The sequence below is a fragment of the Calonectris borealis genome, chromosome 18, assembly GCF_964195595.1.
Source record: "Calonectris borealis chromosome 18, bCalBor7.hap1.2, whole genome shotgun sequence".
NCBI classification, from domain to species: domain Eukaryota; kingdom Metazoa; phylum Chordata; class Aves; order Procellariiformes; family Procellariidae; genus Calonectris; species Calonectris borealis.
Window position 1 is genome coordinate 1,515,358 of NC_134329.1, and position 14,085 is coordinate 1,529,442.

Sequence of the window (14,085 nt, forward strand, 5' to 3'; positions counted from 1 at the left end):
TTCCAGGCTGTTGTTTACGGCACAGCCGAACCCATGGCAGTAGGCATGTTTTGCCATGTGGTTAAACCGGCTCCGGTTGCCGGCTGTGGGCGGAGGGGCCCTGCCCACTCTGCCATTAAACCCCCACACTTGCAACACGGTTGGGGACACAGGGGACATCGGGGACACACCCAGACCCGTCCCATGGGCACCCAGCAGCCGTGGGAGCTGGGATGCCACGGCACCGAGCCCCCGTCCCCGGTGTGGCCCCTGCCAAAAGCAGGTCAGCGCTGGGGCCCGTGCGGTGGCTAATCCTCCCGGCAAATCCCCCCACCGGCACACATGCCGGGCACACGTGGCCAGGACAGGGCTGGGACGGTGGCACTGACGGGGCTGCCTGGCTCCTGCCGGGATGGGGACAGTCACGGGGTGTCGGGGGGGGGGGGGGGGGCAGTTAGATTTTGGGGTACTCGGGCATCGGCGTGTGCCCGTGTTGCCCAGGCGTGTGCCCACGCGTGTGCCATGGCCGTGGCCGGCCGTGGCCATGGGGTGCGTGGATGGGGGGAGCCCGTGTGTGCAGGGCTGCGCGTGTCCCCGTGCACCTGTGGCCGCGTCCCCGTGTGCGCACGTGTCCCTGTGTCCCCGTGGTGCCCCCGTGTGCCCCTGCGTCCACAGGGAAGCAGGGCCGTGTGGGGCCGTGTCCCCATGCCTGGCGCTGGCCCTGGCCCTGGCCCTCTCCCGGTGCCAGTCCCAGTTTTGGTGCCGGTGCCTGTCCCTGTCCCGCTGCCTGTCCTGATCCCTCTCCCTCTCCCGGTGCCTCTCCGGGTCCCTGTCCTCGTCCCGGTCCCGGTCCCCGTCCCTGTCCCCATCGCCACCCCTGTCCCCGGACCCGGTACCGGTCCCTGCCCCTGCCCCTGCCCCTATCCCTGCCCCTGCCCCTGTCCCTGTCCCGGTGCCCGGCCTGGTCCCGGCCCCCGGCCCTGCCTCGGCCCCGACCCCGACCCCGACCCCGGTGCGGGCTCTCGGGCTCCCCCTGGCTGCGGTGGGCGGCGCGGCGGGTCCTCCGCGGCGGCAGGGGGCGCTGCGGGGCGGGGCGGGGCGGGGCGGGGCGGGGCGGGGCGCTGCGGGCGGGGCGCGGCGATGGCGGCGGTGCGGGCCGCGCTGCTGGCGCCGCTGCTGGCGCTCTGCCGGGGCGGGCCGGGGCCGGCGCCCGCCGCCCGCGTCGAGGTGGCGGTGGCCGGGCCCGGGCCGCGGGATGGGGCCGGGAGCGGGGCCGGGAACGGGGCGGGGGCGGCCGCGGACGCGGGGCCCGGCGGCTCCTACACGCTGCGCGGTGCCGTGCTGGGCGCGGGGGGCGGCCGGGGCGGGCCGGGCCGGGGGGCCCCGCGGGAGGGGGAGGAGGAGATCCGCGGCCGCCTGCTGCTGGTGAGCACCGGTACCGGGGGGCCGGGCACCGGGGGGGGCTGTGGGCACCGGGGGGCCGGGCACCGGAGGGGGCTGGGGGGACTGTGGGCACGGGGGAGGGAGCCGGGCACTGGGGGCTGTGGGCACCGGGGAGAACCGGGCACCGGCGGGCTGGGGGGGACTTTGGGCACTGGGGAGGGAATATGGGGGGAGCAGTGGAAACTGGGGGGCACTGGGAGACATTGGAGGGGGCCAGTGGGCTTTGGGGGGCCAGTGGGCAATGGGGGGGGGGGGAACTGGGGAGGAATGGGGAGGGGGAGCAGTGGGAATGGGGGGGCACTAGGGGTTGGTGGGGAGGCCAGGGGCACTGGGGGACGCGGGGGCCGGTGGGCTCCAGCAGGCAGCGGGCACTGGGGGGCACAGGCTGGGGCAAGCAGCGAGGGGTGCAGGTCGGGGATGCCCAGCGGCAGAGGGGAGGTGCAGGCAGGGATGGGGGTCGCGCGGGCCAGGTCCATCCCCTGTGCCACCCCAGCTGCTGTCCCCATCCCCACACAGTGCCCGGCTCCCCAGGGCACCCGGGGATGTGGGGGTGCTTTGGGGGTGTCCTGAGCCTTGGGTGTCGATCCCGGCTTTCGCCCCCTCTCACGCTGCCGTGCCCCCCAGGTGGGAGATGCGGAGCCCGAGCTGGGCGCTGCCGACAGCTGGATCGGCGTGGTGCCCGTGGGCGAGGAGCCAGCCGAGGTCCCCCGGGGTGCCAAGGAGGAGTCCTTCACCGCCGCCGTCGTCAGCAAGGTGACTTTCCACCCAGCCAGGGGTCCTCTCCGCCTGGCCCAGGGGCTGCCATGGTGTTTACTGGTCACAAGCCCGCAGGGCACCTCCTGGGGTGTCTCCTCGCCAGATGTGGGTGGTCCTGGCCTGTGCTTGGTGGCAGGGGAGTCCCTGACAGGGCTCCCGGGCAGTGCCAGCCCCTCTTGGGTCCCTTGTGGTACTTCAGCCAGGGCAAAGAGGCACCAGGTGCTGCCTGCTCCCTGCAGTGGGACGGGAGCTGAACGGGGGCACGGCCCAGCTGCCCGTCCTCCTGCCTGTGCTGCCCTCCGAGCCTGTGCCCTCTGTCTCCGCAGATGAAGCGAGCCCTGGTGCTGGGGGCGTCAGCCCTGCTCATCCTGGCGCTGAACCAGAACGCCATCCGGGAGGTAGGAGAGTCCCGGCGGCGGGTCCCCGAGCTGGTCTCGTGCCCCGCTGACAGCAGTTGCTTTCCCCTCCGGTGCAGCTGGACGTTTCCCAGCTTCTTGCCAAGCCTGTGATCGTCATCCAGTCCTCGGACAACGTCACCAAGCTGCTGGGAGCGCTGCTGCGGTACGGACTGGGGCAGCGGGAGGGAGCTGGGCAAGACTGTAGCTCTGCGCCTGGTCCCCTGCCTGGTCCCCTGCCTGGTCCCCTGCCTGGCTGTGACAGCCAGGGACTGCCCTGGGGGGTCTCTCCCACAGCACGTCACGTTTGCTGGGCTGGTTTCAAGCTCGCGCTGCGCAGAGGCCAGCTGGGGCTGAGACACGTGTGACACGTGTTTGCACGGAGGGTGTGAGTCAGACCCACCCCTTCCTCAGGGCCTGAGCCCTTCCACGGGTCCCCACGCGGGGGCGGGGACCGACAGTGGCCTTGGTCAAGCCCTTTAGGATTCTCAGTATAAATTAGCCAGACCGGCTGGTTATCAGCATCTCCACCACCTTTGCCAGTGATTATCCCCACCGCCTACAGCATCGGGACCCCCTTGGTCCTCCTTTGACGTGGTAAATCAGTCGGCTGGGCAGTGGTAAATCAGTGTCTGTGGTGTTGCAGATGGGGAAACTGAGGCACGGTGCTGGGAGGAAGAGACCTGTGCAGGGTCGCTCAGAGGGCTGGGCATGGCTGGGAAGGGGGAGTCTCGCTGCTGCCTCCCCTGCGTGTTCCTGTGTCCCCGGTGTCCCCCCTCACCCGCGGCTCAGCGTGGGCTGCCTGTCCGCACGGAGAAGGGGGTGCTCCCTGGTGCGGGGGTGCTGCGGGCTGGATCCTGCTGTGCTCACGGGATTGATGCTCTTCTCGCCTTTTGCTCACAGGGGACTCCGGGCTACGGCAAAGATCACGTACCAGGCGGTGCTGCTGGAGAACCTGGTATGTAGGTCCTCCTCTTCCTCCTCCTCCTCCTCCTCCCTCTTCTGGTGGGAGGGCAGGGGCATGGCCGTTCCCTGACGGATGGGGAAGCTGAGCTGCAGGGAGCAGGACCCAGATCCCCGAAGGCTATTGAAGCTGCCGGTGCCTCAGTTTCCCCAAAGACTTGCTCCATGGGAGCAGGGCAGCTGGCAGCCGCCTGCGGTTCCTCCTCCCTGTGACACGTGTGATCCGCCCGGCGCGGCGGGACCCCCCGGCCTTGGCCAGTGCCGCGAGCCAGCGCGGCCATCGGCAATGCCGTCTCCTGCCTTGCAGGGAGTGACCCTCACCCTGTGGTCGACCTGCGGCCTCTCCCGAGGGGGCCTGTATGGCGAGTGGCAGGGCGTCATCTGCACGGGGGAGAACAGCTCGCAGGTCCAGGTACGTGCGCCGGCGAGGGCTCCTCACGTAGCTGGGGTTCCTGGCGTTGGGGCAGCGGCGACGGCGGGGCCGGGAGTGGCGTGAGGGTCTCTGGTTTGCCCCCCACCCTGGTCCCTGACTGCCTACCGGCGCTGTTCCTGCAGAAGTACCTCCAGCAGCTGTGGAACACCATCCTGCTGATCGCCCTGCTCCTCTGCACCGGGGTGATCGTGCAGGCCCAGCGGCAGTCGCGGCAAGACCCCTTGGAGCAGGATGCCGAGGTGGGAACATCTCCGCTCTGCTCCTCGCTGGGGAGAGCGGCGGCCAGGGTCTGACCCTCTGCTCTGCCTTCACAGCTGGACCTGAAGCAGCACATTCGGCGGCGGCTGTCGGCACTGAAAACCCGGCGGTACCATCCCGGCAAACCGCTCCAGAGCCGGGCCTGCGAGATCGATAGCTGTGCTGTCTGCTTGGACCAGTTCCACAAGAGCCAGGTAGGGACTGGGGAGACTGGTGCTGCGCTTGGGAGGCCTGGAGCCCGTCCAGGTCACCGCTTGGGGCCACCTGTGCTCGCGCCATCCCTTTGCTGCCCGGGGCTGGGGTGTCTTTGCCAGGGAGCTGCGTGGCGGAGGATCGTCCCCCTCCCTCGGGCAGCATGACGGAGGCAGGGCTGCGGCCCAGCCACCACGGTCACGGTGCCCACGCCTGGTTCCGCTCATGTCTGCCATCCGCTTCCCTCCCCGCAGTGGCTGCGGGTGCTGCCCTGCTGCCACGAGTTTCACCGGGACTGCGTGGACCCCTGGCTCCTCCTGCAGCAGACCTGCCCTCTCTGCAAGCGCAACATCCTGGGTGAGAGCTGCACCGGAGCCCCGCCGTACCCCCCGCAGTGACCAGCGAGCACGTGTGCCGGGGTGAGGGCTGGGGAGGAATCGGTGCCCCCCAGGCTCCCCGTGCGATGGCCCTCCATCCTTCTCCCTTCCAGGGAACTGCTGCACGGAGAGCTAGCTGGCCCGACGGACACGCTCCAGGGACAGACCCATCGCCGCTCCGGGGAGAGGGAGGGGGGCAGGGGGTGCTCGGCAAGCAGCACTTGCTGCCGGAGCGGGGGCGGCGCGGCTGTGCCCGTCGCAGGCCCGGCCGTTCGGAGAGTGAAGGATCTCGGGGCTCTCCCTGCTGGGCATGAGTAGAGGGGTGGGGGGGTCCAGACAGCCAGGGGGGCTGGGGGGAATGGGTGCCGGGAGAAGAAGCTATGGGGGCACCCGTGGGTGTAAGGGGGTGGGGGCATGGAGGGTGGAGGCAGGGAGAGCCCTGGCCCAGCTGCATCTCTTTCCCTGCTCATAGCAATTTTTATAGGTCTCTGGGTTTTTTTTCCTACTTGCTGGTGGCCGTGGCAGGGTGGGCAGAGCCCAGCTTGGGGCTGTGCTGCACCTGAGCCCGGCGGGGCAGCCTGGCTGCGGCGTGAGCCCCTCTGCAGCGCGGGTGCGTTGGGTGGCAGCTCGGCCGGGGGCGGAGCTGGCAGGGCTGCTGGGCGACCCGCCACCTCGCTGCAGGAGGGCAGGGGGGTTGAACGCTTTATTTATACTAACTTATTAGAAAGGACGGCACGAGTCAGCTGCAGAGACCGAACGCAGGGCTTCTTTGACCAAACATGGGTGTGCCACGGTGGCCGGGGACTCGCTGTGAGCCCTGACTGGTTCCTGTTCCACGCAGCGGCCGGAGGCTGTTGGGCTGCAGCATCGCACGCGTCCGTCTCTATTAAATACAGAGCAAGGACAGGCTGCCGTGTCTTGTGCTAGGGTCGCGTGGCTCCCGCCCTCCGAGGCTTGCGAGGTTGCTTGAGGGTTCGGAGCCATCCTGCACAGGCCGTCCCTGGCCCCGCTGGGTGCTCGTGGCTGCTGGCAGCACCGGGAGAGCCACTTTCCCAGGCTGCGGCTGTGCTGGCAAGCTACGGGCGGCTCAGACTCGTCTCATCATCAGCCCAGCTCTGCCTTCCTCTTCCTCTTCAAAGCAGTGTGGCCACATCCCAGTCACCACTCAGAACGGTTCCTGGCGTGAGCTAACTTGAGCTGTGCCCAGGCATTGTCCGGCTGACAAGAGCTGTGCCAGGGACTCCAGCAGCAGTTTAGCTGTGGTTGACCATGCTCCAGCGCCCAGGAATGTCCCTGGCCCCCTTCAGCTGATTGTGCAGGGGCCGCTCCACACGCCCAGGGAGTGTTTCCCCCCGTTCCGAGGGCTTCTCGCCTGCGTGCGGGTCAGTTCCCTGGTGCCAGCTGGGGAAAGCCAGCCCCAGCCCGGTCCTTGCACCAGGGCTTCTCCTGGGGCCGCTGTGCTGAGGGAGAAGAGAAGGGGAGATGCCAGCCCAGCCCTCTGCGCCGTCACCCTCGGTTTTACCACAAACCGCAGCGTTGCCCAACGGAGAGGGACAACAGGGGAAACTGCACAGACCCGTTCGGTGCCGCAGTCCTGCAGAAAACAAAGTGAAGCAACAGCCGGAGGCCGGCTGGTAGCTGAGCCGTGGCAAAGCTGCTGCGGGACCATCTCCCAGGGCTTCCTACGCCCACCATGTGCGGGCTCGACAGGACGGGCAGAGAGACCGGGTTTCCCAAGGGAATGCACCTTCGTGAGGCACAAAGAAGTAACAAGGTCCCATGGGGCAGGGCAGGTGGCTGCTCAGTGAACGCTTCGTTTCTGCGTTAGTCTCGTGAGCATTTATTTGCGGCGGCTACCGGTGCGGTGAGAGGAGAGAGGGGGTGCTCTGCCTCTCCCTCTTGGCTCGGCGGGGCTGAGCACCAGGCCCTCGGCTGGGAGCGAGAGGCAGGGTCCGGCCTTGCACGCAGGCTCTGCCAAGGGCGCCTTTGGCCGCTGGCTGCTGGGAGCTCGCTGCCAGGCCTCGCCTGCGCGTCCGTGTGTCCCTGTGCTGTCCCTGCTGCCTTGGCTGCTCGGCCGCCTGTGGGTGGTGGGAGCGGTTAGAGGAGAGGAAGAAGAGGGAAGCTCCCCAGCCCCTTCCTCTGGGTTCCTACTCACCCCGCGTCCTGCCCGCTGGCCTCCCCGACACGCTGGCTGCTGCGCTGAGACCACAGCTGGGTCTGCGGGACGAGCTGGGGAATAGAAGCGGGGGTGAAATTTGGCCCCGCGCTCAGCTCCAGTCACACCTCTTGGCCTCTGCCCTGGGCGGCCGTCACCGCTGAGCTGGTGGCAGTGGCACGGTGGTACAACGGTCACGGCGGGGCCGATGTAAAGGAGCTGGGCACCAGCCCCGGGCACTTCAGCCAAGCAGCTTTCCCTGCCAACAGCAGTTAAACCGGACTGACCTCCCGGTGACACAGCAGCCCGGGCCCTGGTCCTCCTGGGGTGGGCACACCCCAAAAACACAGAGCTGGTCTAAACCCAGCGGGGCTGACCCAGGGGAAGGGTGTTGCAGCAGCCCCTGCGCCTGGCTGGGTCTGCAGCTGCATGCGGCCTGCACCGGGCAGGAAAGGCTGCTCCAGCAGCCACTGACGAGGTGTTAGCACAAGCCCCAGTGCTGCCCTGGCCATGCCATTCGCTCCCAGGGAGCGAGTGACCCTGGTGTGCGGCCCCTGGCTGCAGCCCGGCACAGGGGACATGCTGGAGCGGGTCTGGGTACCAGCAGCTGTGGGTACCATGCATGCTGCAGTGCCCCAGAATCGGCTTCACCGCTCTGGCTTGGAAAGCATCAGGAAGGAGCATCTGGTTCAGCTGCCTTCAGACCAGGATGGGCTCCTGGAGGCAGGAACAGGGACAGCAAAGGATCACAGCCCCCACCCAGCTTCATGCCCTTCTGGAAGCAGCTTTGTCCAGCTCAGCCCCATGCAGGCTGGGGAAGCAGCTGCTGAGTCGCAGGGGATGTTGTGCGAGGAGCCCCACGGCCTTTTGCTCCCCAGAGCCTCTTCTGCAAGGGTACGCAACCAGGGAACTGGTCCCCAGAGGATGTGAGACAGTGCCAGGGGCCATGGGGTGGTCTTGGGGTATGCAGCACCCCGCTGCTCTCCCCGGGGGCACCCAGCTCGCCCTGGCTTGGGTGCAGCCTCACCTTCAGCACGCCCTGCTCAGCAGCCGCCTTCACCTTGGCTAGCGCAGACCTGAGCCGCGCGTTCTCCTGCTCCAGCACGCTAATCCGGATGCTGTTGGCCTGCAGCTGCTTCTCCATGTCCTTGGTCAAGCTCCCGGTGCCTGCAAACAAAGTATGACGTCCTTCGGCAGGAGCCAGAGCTCAGCCCGCTGCCGCCTGCCTGCTCGGAGGTGTTGGCAGCAGCCCTCCTCCCTCCCGAGCAGGGTGGCTGCTGGAAAGGAGCCTGCCCCAACAGGGGAGCACGAGCACAGCCGGGGAGGTGGCAGCTGGGACCCAAAACCGTGCCAGCTGACACCGTGAGGGCAAACAAATGCCCTGGCCCTTCTTTACTTCCTGGCCTAGAAGCGGGATGAACAGCACCCACACAAGGGAGGTGTGGAAAGATGGTAGCGGCTTAGCACAGCCCATGGACTGAGCCCTTCCTGGCTATTAGGGGGATAACTGTGTTGTACAAATAATGCTGGTGCATCCGGGGCTGGCAGGATCCCCTGCGAGCTCCAGGAGACCCCGAAGGCGCAAGCCCACTGCAGCCCCAGGCGCTGCTGCCCGCTGCCCTCTCCCTTACTCTCAAACTGCGTCTCAATGGGGACGTGGAGCTCAGGGAAGAACACCAGGAGCCTCTCCCGCTCCTTCAGCTCCCGCGCCTGCTCCTCCAGCTTGGAGACATTCGCCTGCAGCTCCGAGACGGACTGCTCCAGGCTCAGCTTCTCCCGCTGCAGTGTGTCCAGCAGCTCCTGCAGGGCACAGCAGAGAGGCGGTGAGGTTTGCAGAGCGCTCTCCCAAACCTCAGGACGGTACAGTCTGGGGGAGTGCCACAGGAGTACTCGGAGCCCCAAGGAAAGCTCCTGCCCTTTCCTTATGTGATAAGGATGTCCCACAGCAGTGTGGTGAAGTGCAGGGTCTCCGTGCGAGTTGGAAGCAACAGCGCCAACAATGTTCCTGGACACGCACAATACGTCCAGGAACAGGAGCGTTGGGAGACACGGGAGAAGCCCGAGTTCCTGCTTCCTGCTGCTCCCCTCTGCCTTGGCCGTGGGGTAAAGCAGCAGAGACCTGTCCCGGCAGGAGACCTGACCCAGGAGGAGATGGCCACGTGGCAATGTCACACCAAGTCCCAGAGTCCCCTTCCTGGGAAAACTCTGGATGGGGGGTAGCTGGTGGCTCCTGACACCCCCATGGCACAGCTCTGTCCCGCACCAGCTGCTCCCCAGGGAGCCTCGCTCCTGGCAGCCCCCCAGATGCCTGCTGGCTGCCAGCACTGACCTGCTGCGCCCGTAGCTGTTGCCCGGTCTGCTCCCGGCTCTCCTCCAGCTGCTCTGCCAGCCTGGCCTTGTCCTCTTCGGCCTCTCCCAGGCTGGCTTGCAGCTCCTCACGCTCCTGGTCCAGGCTGTCGAGCTGCTGCAGCAGGGCCCTCTGCTTGGCCTGCAGGGACTGTACAGGGCGGGCGAGCCTGCATGGGGCTGCTGCTGCACCCGCTCACCACCGCCCTTACGCCGGGCAGCAGCACCCACGATGACAAGGGGCTGTGGCAGCGGCTGGGACGGCAGAGAAGGGGTGCTGGGCAAGGAGGGCTCGGCCAAAGCCGTGCAGAGCTAGTGCGGATGGAGGGTGAGCTCCTCAGGGCCCAGCACCACGAGTGGGATCTCTGTACCATCCCCTCCTACACACTGGCTTAAGGCCAGGGTGTGAAAGAGCCGGCCTGAGCTCAGCCCACTCCCACAGCATGCTGTGGGACTGCAGAGCAGCTCCGCAGTGGGGCAGAGTGGGCAGGAGTGGGCCCGGCCATACCTCCTGGTGCCTCAGCATGCTCTCCACTTTGGCCTTTTCCTTCTCCAGCTGGGTGGTGGTGGTGCTCAGCTCCTGGCCCAGGCTCTCCCGCTGGCTGGTGAGCAGCTGCACCTTCTCCTCCAGCTCCAGCACCTGGCTCCTGGCCACCATGGTGGTCCTCATCTCCTCTAACAAGGTCGTCTTGGTCACCTCTGGGGAGACACAGCACCTTTGGGCCAGGCTCAGCAGGAAGGGGAGAAGCTCCCAGATAAGATGGCTTGAAGAGGCCCCACACCCTCCACAGGCCCTGGCGAGGGGGAGGCAGGTCTGGCAGGAGGGCTGCGACCCCCCTGAAACTCCACCAGCACCAGCAGGAGCCCACTCTGGTGTTTGGACACTGCAATGAAGGAGTCTCGTCCTCCCCCCCATTCCCACCAGCGCTATACCCGACTGATTCTGTGGGAGCTGGGAGTTACGTGGGTGTAAAACACTTGTGAGATCGGAGCGAGGGTGGGGGAGAGATGTGCCAGCTGGGTGAGCCCCAGGGGTCCTTACCCAGCTCCTGCACAGCAGCCTGCTTCGCAGCCAGCTCCTCCTTTAAGGCAGAGAGTCGCTCTTCCAGCAGAGCCGCTCCTAAATCAGCACAAAAACGCCACTAATGAAACAGCTCCTCAAAGAAACTAAAACAAAGAGGCAGCAAACGGCCACGCCAAAGCATTTTTCACCCAGTGATTGTATCGTGCTGTGCTTCAGCAGGGAGGAGGCAGTGAGAGGATGTGGACAACCAGCTCCCACTGTCTGGGGTTACTCTCACAGCAGGGAACAGCCCCGGCGCCTACCAAAATCAGTGGCAAAAGCCCTACTCATGGTGGTGAGACCAAGATTTGACCACGGACTCCATGCTTCTCTTGCAAATACCCACAGGCCTGGGCGGGGATGCTGGGAACAGCATTGTACCTCTCCGTAGGTCGTCCTTGTCCCGCTCCAGCCTGGCTACAGCCTCTAAATACTCTTTGTTCTTTACTTCCAGGTTCTGCTCAGCCTCCTTCCTCTGCTGCACTTGGGTCTCCTTCTCTGCCTGAAGCAACCGGGAAAAGTCCTCAACCTGTTTCTGCAGCTTGTCCTTCTGTTTCTCTGACTCTTCCAGCTCAGACTTCAGAGGGTTGACCTGCTGCAGCAGCATCTGGAGGTGTTTGCTGATCCGGGAGAGGTCCTTGCTCTGCTCTGAGGCCCAGTAGCTCATGTCCGTTGCAGAGAGGGTCCTTCTCCCTGTGCTCTCCTCCACCATCTCCTGGAACTTGCTCAGAGCTGAGGGGATGTTCTGGCTCTGGCAGATACTGGTGATGGCTTTGCCGACCTCACGGAGGCTGGCCTGGGCGCTGGCGCAGGTGTCGCAGGGTCCCAGAGACGACCCAGTTGTCTGCGTGGGGATGCTGCGGCTGCTCTCGGCCACGCTGCAGGCAGCCCTGCGCAGGGAGCTGCCCGAGGCGCCGCTGTCTGGTGCACAGACACTCAATGACGGGCGCAGAGAAGTGGACTGGGCAACTTCTGTGGAGGTTCTTAACTCCAAAACATCAGGTGAGCGGTGTTTCAGGCGCTCCTTCTCAGGTTTCCCAGCCTGGGAAGTGGATTGCAGTGTGGGGATCTCCTTCCTGCAAGCCTTCTTCTGGTGGAGAGAGCACAGAATAAACAGGGCCCAGATTAAACACTCAGCTGCAAATGATCCGTAAGAGCCAAATACAGAGGTGTGAAGCATGGGGACAGGACATTAGTGCAGCCAAGGGGCTACGAGGGCAGCGAGCCCTTCTCTTGGGAGGAGAGAAGTTCCCGGAGCTTGGAGGACAGCTACCAAGCGCTCGGGTTCCCTGTTTACTGTGCTCCATTAGAACCAAAGCACGTGGCAAACAAGCAAAATGAATTTACTTCCCACTCCCTGATGTGGGGTACGGGGGAATTGAATCTTTACAAGCTGCCAGGCAGCTTTCCAGCCACTGCTACCAGAGCTGTGGTTTCATGATGGGAAACCTCAGCAGTGAAACTTGCTCCCCGGCTCCACTTCTTGTGACCATCCCTTCTTTCCCACCTCCTGTGCTGTCTCCTGGTTACGCCAGATAAATTATTGTGAGACTTTGCCACAAAAGGGATCATTTTGGGGGGAAAAAAAATAATGCAAAGGAGTGGTGTAGTGTTTTTACCACAAACTATTTCACTGATTTGAGCCAGCTCAGCCCACAAACAGCGGGGTCGGCAGAGCTGCAGGGGCAGCACGTTGGCAGGAGGAGAATATTTTTCCAAGCAGTAAGGGCAGCCAAGCTCCCCCATCCTGAAATCCTGGTAGATGCCTGGAGGAAGATGGATCCAGCGGCACGGCTGGGAGCGGTGTTTAGAGGAGGGAAGGGACTCAGGTAGGGAGGGGACAGTGCGGGACAGATGTGTCCTGACCGACAGACGGGTCAGCACTCAGAGGGTCATGAGCCAGGAACACATCAGGCGTGGCCACTGCGCGTGTCACGGGGCGTCCCCGAGAAGGACCGTGACCTCAGCATGGTCCAAATCACAGGGGGTGAGGCAAGGGCCATTTCCATGACCCCTGCACTCAGCTTGTGGGGTGTCAGGGCCCCCAAATGTCCCACCTCGGCCAGGAGCTGCTGGTAGAAGGTCCCCAGTTTCAACATGCTGCACCAGTACCTCCTTGCCGTCAGCCCCGCAGACATGCAGGGTCCCACTGCCCGCGCCGGGGGGACGGCTCGATCGCTGAGCAGGTTTTCTGCGTAGCCCGTGAAGCTTTGAAGCAGCAGCAGCAGTCTTCTTCAACAGAAACGAAACACAGCTTAGAGCAACGGAGTATTTGTAATGGGGAAAGGGCCCTTGGCGTTTAACAGCACAGTGAGCCTGAAGGGCCAGTGCCGAGGCAAGGGAGGTTGTCCCCCCTCCCCATCCCCTGGACAAAGCGAGTTTGGCAAAGGAGGGTGGATATCAGTGCTCCTGTGACCCCCCCGGGCCTGAATCACTCCACGGAGCAGTATCGGGTAGGATGAAAATCCTCCTGAAGCTGCCGGGAGACAGGCTGCGCACGCTGCTTGCAGCCAGCCACTTCCAAGAGGCTCCAGGTAGGCTCTCCTGAAAGATTTGGGGCACCCACGCTGCCAATATCAAATCCCAATTGTTAAGGCCAACAGCTCCATGGGAACGGCTCATCTGTTAAAACGGAGTCGTATTTATTTCACCCATATTGCAAAAGGCACTTTTGCACCCCAGGCCTGTAGGTGCAGCTGTGTCTGAGTGTTTCCAAGGTTTTGGGGGACAATATAATCAGCCTGCCCCCATCTGCCCAGGTGCCCTCGGCTCCCGGGCGGAGCAGCAGCTTGCTCTGCTCCTTTGTGGCCAGCATTTGTGCTGGTAGCTCTGAGCTCTGTGCAGGGAAAAGAGTTGGGTTTTAAAACTCAGCACAGAGCTGCGGAGCATGAGGCCGAGGTGCTGGCACGCTGCTCATCGTGGAAAAGCGTGGGAAAAAAGCATCCAAAACACTCGGCCGCATTCGACAGGCTGGACACACACAACCGTCCCCTTCCCTCTGGGGGGAAGGAGCCGCTCTGCCAGCCAAGCTTCTTTTAAGAGGGATGGTTGGGGCTGACTTTGCCTTCTCACCTGTCTATCACCAGCTCCAGCAGCACCACGTGGGAGTGCTGGGTGAATTCGGGGTCGTTCTCGGTGTAGCCGTACTGCTCCAGCAGCGCCGCCAGGTCCAGGTCGCAGGACACTTTATCGGGGAACTTCCAGGAGGGGAAACGCACGGCCCCGGCCCGGGAGGAGACGTCGGCGATGGCTGCCTGCAGGTCCCTCAGGTCGGCCCGCAGGCTCTCCATGCAGCCGGGGTGGCCCAGGAGGTGCGCCATGCTGCTGAGGCGGCTGGATCAGGCCTGTGGGCGACGGCCTGTGGGCTGCGACAGGGCCACCAGGCCTGGGACGGGGGGACAGCCCTACGGGGAGACAAGTCGCTGGAGGGGGACCAGCACAGTGGCCTCCGGGGCCGGGGGACCCCAGGAGGGCCGGGGGACGAGGAGGCGCCGGGCCGTGGCCTGTGAGGGGACGCGGCGACACGGGCCCACCTGCCCGCGCCGCCGCCTGCTGCTATGGCAACCGCCCAGACCACGCCCCCGAGGCACACACCACCCCCCCAAGAGGCCACGCCCCCCCCGCCGCAATGGTACGTTCCTCCTGCTCCCGCCTCCTTCAGGGATCCCCCTCTCCGTCTGGCGCGCTAATGGCACTTCCCTCGGCGCATGCGCTCTGCCCCTCCG

The 14,085-nt window shown here is 65.2% G+C and overlaps 3 protein-coding genes across 3 annotated transcripts; 1 reads left to right on the plus strand and 2 right to left on the minus strand.

Moving 5' to 3' along the window:
- The first annotated feature begins 1,119 nt into the window (after positions 1-1,119).
- RNF215 (ring finger protein 215) lies at positions 1,120-5,705 on the plus strand. The gene is made up of 10 exons (XM_075167167.1): positions 1,120-1,404; positions 2,047-2,175; positions 2,505-2,576; positions 2,654-2,739; positions 3,477-3,531; positions 3,844-3,948; positions 4,092-4,208; positions 4,284-4,421; positions 4,674-4,776; positions 4,910-5,705. The coding sequence occupies exons 1-10, from the start codon at positions 1,120-1,122 to the stop codon at positions 4,930-4,932; spliced, it is 1,113 nt and encodes a 370-aa protein (XP_075023268.1). The 3' UTR covers positions 4,933-5,705.
- LOC142090375 (coiled-coil domain-containing protein 157-like) lies at positions 5,303-12,374 on the minus strand. Its single transcript, XM_075168156.1, has 9 exons — positions 11,758-12,374; positions 10,742-11,497; positions 10,340-10,417; positions 9,806-9,996; positions 9,281-9,448; positions 8,583-8,751; positions 7,979-8,118; positions 6,952-7,025; positions 5,303-6,874 (listed from the first exon to the last, which is right to left on the minus strand). The coding sequence occupies exons 1-9, from the start codon at positions 12,104-12,106 to the stop codon at positions 6,637-6,639; spliced, it is 2,163 nt and encodes a 720-aa protein (XP_075024257.1). The 5' UTR covers positions 12,107-12,374; the 3' UTR covers positions 5,303-6,636.
- A 1,054-nt stretch (positions 12,375-13,428) lies between these two features.
- LOC142089996 (coiled-coil domain-containing protein 157-like) lies at positions 13,429-13,965 on the minus strand. Its single transcript, XM_075167168.1, has one exon. The coding sequence runs from the start codon at positions 13,678-13,680 to the stop codon at positions 13,429-13,431; it is 252 nt and encodes an 83-aa protein (XP_075023269.1). The 5' UTR covers positions 13,681-13,965.
- Between the last annotated feature and the right edge of the window lie 120 nt (positions 13,966-14,085).